At 43.9% G+C, this 6709-nt stretch overlaps 1 protein-coding gene across 3 annotated transcripts in view; it reads right to left on the reverse strand.

Annotated features, from left to right (window-relative positions):
* The window catches only part of ATP8A1 (ATPase phospholipid transporting 8A1), a 104309-nt gene extending 98298 nt beyond the window's left edge, over positions 1–6011 (reverse strand). For all 3 annotated transcript variants that reach the window (XM_048508985.1, XM_048508987.1, XM_048508986.1), the window contains exon 1: positions 5780–6011. In XM_048508985.1, coding sequence (XP_048364942.1) covers positions 5780–5828 — 49 coding nt within the window. In that variant the 5' untranslated portion in view covers positions 5829–6011. The remainder of the gene's footprint in view (positions 1–5779) is intronic.
* Positions 6012–6709: the final 698 nt, after the last annotated feature.

Raw genomic sequence — 6709 nt, forward strand, 5'->3', positions numbered from 1 at the left:
TGAAATAAGATACAATCTTCAGGTTGCCACCTAGGTGCTCTCCAGCTTAAGCTATTGCTGCCATGTTTTTCTAAAGTGTTTCCCTATGGAAGGGGCTCCCAGAGGAGATGAGCAGGGCACCACTTCTAGATGGGTAGAGTGGCTGTAAAGCTATTTTATTTGCTAAGGCTTTTAATAGGTGCAGGCTGCAGACATGTTTTAGGGGACTATTTGGGGTTACACTGTATTTTCTGAGTTTTAAATTGGGATTTGTAAGTCACCCTGTGCCACAGGAAAGGCAGGATAAAATATTTTGATAAATAATAAATGTTATCCAGCTCTGATGATTTTAGTGCTATATTTGCTAATAACCTCTGTTGAGCTCTGCAGATGTATTCCTGAAAACAGTTCAGCTGTGCTGTGCATATCTATTCCATATCTTCTGCAGTGAATTTAGCTTCTCATTCCATCTTTGTTGTTCAATTATCTTCCAGCCTCTGTGACTGATCTTGATTTTTTAAGTGACTGCCTCTTCTAATTCCCATTTAACTAAACTTGTCAATTTACAATACCAGAGTCTATAGTCTCAAAAAACACTCTCTAAATGAAGAAAATAAAAAGAAAGCTTGCTTGATACAAGACTCCTCAACTCTGCTACTTAACCATACTTACATAATTATGTCTTTTTAAATCTGTGGTATATATTTTACCTGCACCATGAAAATACATTATTCTTTAATTCTTGGATGATATTCTGTTAATTTCCCAATTAATTGTTACATCAATGAAATGCAGCCCAATCCACCGGGTGGGGGGGCACTTTTGCAGCCACCGGGGACAGCGTAGCCATGCCACCTCCAAAGAGGTATAAGGAGGTACAGAAATGAGGGAAAAAACCTACAAATTAACCCATGGTCCAAAATTCACTGTTAATCATCAATGGGCTATGCTTGCATCCCTGGGATACCCACTGGCACTGGTGCAGGCTCCAGTAACAGAGGAGTGCTGGTACAGTGGCAGCATTCACGCCTGGGCCCCGCCTGCTGTTGACAAGAATGCCCCTATAGACAGCATAGGTATCACTTAAACTGTCTGGACTGGAACTAACACTGGTGCAAAGGTCACACTGGTTCCACAGCACTACCCCCCCTCCCCTGGACTGCACTTATATTTACTTAGTTCAGTGGGTTGTTAGCCTTCAAGGTGCCACAAGATCTTGTGCCAAAACAGACCATCTATCATTGATTTATTTAGAAAATTTCTATGCTGTTTCTCCGGGAACCTATCCAAAATGGGTACTCTTCTAGAAATAATAAGTAAAGTTTTCCCACCTAGAACTTTCCTCAAAATCCTTCCAATCGTAAGGGAAAACCCCTTTTAAAAAATAGCAGTTAGAATGAATGCTATCACCATGTGGAGAACACCAGCCACTGTCCTACATGCCCCCTTTCCCTTCTTACCACCACCACCCCCCTTAGAAAAATTCTGCCCCTATCTCTTGGATTACCCAAGGTCGATGTGACAGGGGAATATTGCTTTAGCATGCTGAGCAGCCAAGGCAGGTGGGTAAAGATGTGCAGACTCTAATTAAACAACTTTACTTCTACAAGGCACAAACTTAGGGTAGTTGAACAGATCTAGATGATCAAAGAACAATAAACAAAAGAAAGTTACAATTCATGGTATATCGGGTCTCTGTTGCTTGTATGATGCCTCCCCTCCAGTGCACCTGTAAGTTCCATGTTTTCCTTCTTGGCCAACACACACACGGCAGTCAGACTAGAGACTAGACTTACCAACAGCTTTACTAACGAACCCCAAAGGAGCAGCTGTCCTTTTCAGACCTCTTCCCACATGGAACTTCTGGGCCTTAGCCAATCTAGGTCTAGGTCCTTGGGCTCAGGCCTACCAGAATGTGGGCCGTCCAATCACAGAATCATAGAGTTGGAAGAGACCTCAAGGGCCATCAAGTCCAACCCCCTGCAGTGCAGGAACACATAATCAGAGCACTCCTGACAGATGGAGCCTCTCTTAAAAAATCTTCGAAGAAGGAGACTCCACCACACTCCGAGGTAGTGCATTCCTTTGTCGAACAGCCCTTACTATCGGGAAGTTTTTCCTGATGTTTAGGTAGAATCTCTTTTCCTTCACCTTGAACACAATCAAGAGATGTTAACACACAAAAGAGCTAGTGTGTTTCCCGCTGTCAGCTGTAAAAGATGCTCTCTATATTGAGAAGAGCACCTTTCCCATATTCTCCCACTCACAGTGATGCCAGTGCCCCTTTCACCATAACTGTCACAGCATTTCTTGCCCCCTGCTTCTCATCCATAACAGTAGACATTACTTGAATTGGCTTCCTTGAAAATCCAATCTCAGATAAATGCAGCAAATGAAGGCTTGGATATTCATTGCTCATATCCAACTATTCAGAATTAATAACTGCACACATTCTTCCATATACATAGCAGTCACTATCATTAAAATAAGACACATTATATACCCACCTATCATGCCAAGAGGTATTTACAGTATCAACATAAGCAGAATTACACCCTTCTGTGAAATTAGAAGTGTATAACTACTTAGAATGACATTGTTAAATCATTCACACAGTCAGGCTTAGATTAGACAATAAGGCCACAGGGGAAAGTACTGATGGGTGTGTGTGGAAGGGCTGCCCTCCCTCTGGGGAGCCAGTGCTGGTTAGAGCAGCAACCCAAGGGAGAAGAAACTGTCACTGCTGCAAGACAATGGTCCTTGCTCTGCACAATGTGGATGGGTACAGTCAGAAGCTGGCTCCTCCACATCCCAATCACACAGCAGAGATGGGGGTGGGGTCTCTTTCTTCAGTCAGGTTCCAGCTCCTGCTGGCCAGAGTCCTTGGTGGGCACACCTTCCAGTGTCCTTTCTTCAGCAAGCTCAAGGGCAGGGCCTCAGTTTAGAGAGAAAAAAGGGACTCAGCTGTATTCTCAGTACTCTCTCTGTCTAGCCTTGTGACAGTCCTTTGGGCAGAAATGCATGCCTGGTCCTTCCTGCTTGGCACTTCCTGAGCTGGCCGAATAAAGAGAATCTGGGCCAATAGCCTCTCAGGCTGGGCCCTCCCCTCTCTTGCTCTGCCATTTGCTGAGGAGGATGCTTTGCACTCCCTTAAGGTTTTAAGAGGCTGCTCTGCCCTTGCTATTTTCTCCACAGTCCCTCCTTGGCCTGTTTCAGTGGTGCCTGGGTAAGGGTGTCTGTTGCCAGAGTCACCTCTGAAGCAAGTGAGGGGGTGGGGAATCACTGCCCCCAGACATCGTCCCTCTCTCATACTGTTAGGAGGCAGGCCTATGTGTAAAGTTTAACTCAGAATTCTATCAAACAGGCTTCCACGTGATGGGTATAAAGCAAAAAATGTAGTCATTTATTTTGAGTACCCTACAGATAAGAAGCAATGCAATTTCTCAGCAACAATGATGATATAGGACAGAATTTCCAATATTCAGGATTTCTATGTTTGATTCGTCTACAATTCAGAAGCATTTCCCAAAAAACCCCAAAACCCTAAGTAGCTTTCTTACAGATTTATGATCTCTGATAGCCACGTTTTTTTTGGTAACCTTCATGGCAGACCGCTTAGACAGTTCTTCTCCTGAAATTTCTGCCAGCTTTTGGGTGCAATGTATGTGGATGTTATGGGCTACAGATTTCTCCAGAACACAGTGAAAATATGCAGCAACTGCTTATTAAAGCAGGAAAAAGTGTTAAAATTCCACATACACAAAAATTCTGGACAGAAACATTTATATACAGAATCTTATGGCGGGAACAATCTGTTTCAAAAACAAATTTTAATACTTCATGCAGAGACTCATTCAACTTTATGAACTCTTCAGAAAATTTTTTTACTATGTCCTTGTCAATTCATAAATCTTATTCTCTTTATCAGGGGATTAATCTTCCATGAGAGGCCTGCAAAAATGAAACAAGATATGCTATTTGTGGGAAATATTTTTTTTGAACATTTCCGTTCTAGAGAACGTTGGCATGCTGTCACCATTAGCATTCACAGCACTGATTTCAGGATTGATCCCTTGATGGAAAAAAAATCTACCCAAGCTAAGGCTGCTTCTACTATCTAGATGAGAGAATAGTATTTTACCAAATGTATGGAGCACCCCATAAGACTAATTTGTGTACGTGAAAACAAATTCCACCAACCTCATCACCCAAGATATGAGATAAATCAATGTTGGAAAGTGGAATTTTCTTTTTATCTCCAAAAACAGCATTCTGAAAAGGTTTAAGCAAGTTAATGTGTATGAATATGTGAGAATACACACATATATTTATTAATATTATCTCACCTGCAGTAGTAATTCAATGATATTTACATAAACTTTGAAACAATGTTAGCTTTTACAGAAAGTCCAGAAAATCCTTATTTCTCTGGTGTATTATTGCTCCCACAGACTGATTTATCAGATATTTATTATATCAAGTGGCTTGTGAATCCCACTTCCAATAGATCTTAACGCTCAATATTTTCAGCAAACTTTGCATTATACATTTCCATTAAAAATAGTATAATGAAGATATTTCTCCTATAACACAGATTTCCAAGATGGAAAAATTAAAAATGATATTCCATATAGTTGCCTCCTGAGGGATGATAAGCACCCAATTCTCTGTAAGTGAAAAGTAATACAATAAAAAACATTTGCTTACTGTAATAAGCCCAAGATGTTTCTTAGCATTCAGTGATAAACAGATTATACTGAAGTTATAAGGCTTACATGTAGATACAAATATGGATGAACATAATGGTGCCAAAGTAAAATTTAAAAATCCTTCATAATAAGAGCAGCCTCTTCTAGACTGTATATCCAACTTTTTTTTGCATTATCTGATTTTCTCAGTAGCTTACTATGGATCTGTAACAGCAGCTATTTGAGAATACCTACGACTGAAAGATATATAGGATTAGGATTTATTATTATAAATGGGCAGACTATAAATGATGCTAATAATAATATCTGCCTCATTAAACATGCAATCCTGAAGGCTGTCTTGGAGAGGGGGCTACACACTACCTGCTTCTCTTCCAGAAGGTGTACAGGGTGGCCAGTCTGACAAAGAAAGGAAGAAACAAGAATAGAAAGCAAGACAATTGAAAGGTGGAGGAGACAGCAGAGAATGGAAATTGGTGGGGTGGTGCTGCTGGTGCAGGCACTGTGGAACTAAAAGCGCTGTAACTAAAGATATGCTTTAAAATAAATATATATATACTTTTATAAATCCTTCACAATAAGAGCAGACAGCTCTAGATTGCATATCCAACTTTTTTTTTTTGCAGTATCTGATTTGCTTGATAGCACTTTATGGGCTTGTAATAGCAGCTATTTGAGAGATATCTACGATTAAAAGAAAGGTGTATAGGCTTTATTTTTTAGATACAAGGAGCCTAAAAATGCTACTACATATTTCATATGTGTGTGTGTGTGTGCATACATATTTAATATATACATTATATACATCATATACATTATATATGTAAATCACACATATATTTATACAGTACATATATATAACTTATATATTGAATATACACACACACCCTCCTTTCACGCCCCCGCGCCCGAACCGGCAGCCCCGGTTTTGGCCCTCCGTCCCCGAGGGAAAGGGCCACCAGGTGGCGCAGGCGCGGCTCGACTCAGCACCCCGAGGTTGCCGGCGGAGGATGCACCGGAGGCAGAGAGAGAGAACCCCGGGGCCGCCTCTCGCCCCCAACCTCCTTCCTGCCCTCGGGGCTGCGACTCACCCTCGGCCCTGGAGCGCAGCTCCGACACGGTCTTCTGCACCGGCGGCATGTCGCGCGTCGCCGGTCCGAGCGGGCGGCGGCCTCACTCGCCTGGCTTCCTCCGTCACAAAGGCAGCACCGCGGAGGGAGGGGAAAACCGTTGGTCGCGAGACCTCCCTCAGCGTCCCCCCTCCCCTCGCGCGCGCGCCACACGCAGCCTCTCTCGCTGCAGCCGCTGGGCCGACTGACAGCCGGCAGCACCTGCCGCGATCGCGCTCCTCTCTCCTCCCCCTCCCTCCTTGGAATGTACCAACTGCTACAGGGAACCACACGCTTCTTTAGGCCGTCCTGCCTGCCCCCGAATTCGTATTTGAACCACGACCTCCGTCATTCGGGCTCTTCAACCACGACCTCCGTCATTCGGGCTCTTATAACCGCTCTCTTTATTCCAGGTCTAAACGTGGCTTTCCTTCATCTCCCCCTCACCCCATGGAATGGGCAATGGAACGCGCCACTTCTTGGGCGGGCCTTTGCCTGGAGAGGGGAAAGGGACTGTCATTAGTGTGACAGAGGAAGGAGGTTGTGGGGCGCCCCGAGGCGAAGAACCGGTGCTATTAGTGTGAAGGGGCGGGGCAGCCAGCAAGACGGGTTTGTGGTGCTCCCCGAGGCCAACAGTTCGTGTCACAAGTGTGAAGAGGCGGGGAAGTAGTCAGAAGTGTTTGTGGGGCTCCAAGAGGCCAAGAGGCCGTGTCAGGGAGCACACATTTCATTGGGGCTCTCCTTGACGGGCTGAGCAGCAACTTTTGCCCAATATTGAAACGTCAAGGAGAAGTGAGCCTTACAGGCTTCAGAGTGGGGCGGAGTGCGCCTGTAAGGGAGATTGAAAAATTGGCACATTAGTTTATTAAATAAGGTTCCCTGCTCTTTCCCAGCCATTAGCCGGGCTCGGGG

This window comes from Sphaerodactylus townsendi, linkage group LG10 (assembly GCF_021028975.2).
Source record: "Sphaerodactylus townsendi isolate TG3544 linkage group LG10, MPM_Stown_v2.3, whole genome shotgun sequence".
NCBI classification, from domain to species: Eukaryota; Metazoa; Chordata; class Lepidosauria; order Squamata; family Sphaerodactylidae; genus Sphaerodactylus; species Sphaerodactylus townsendi.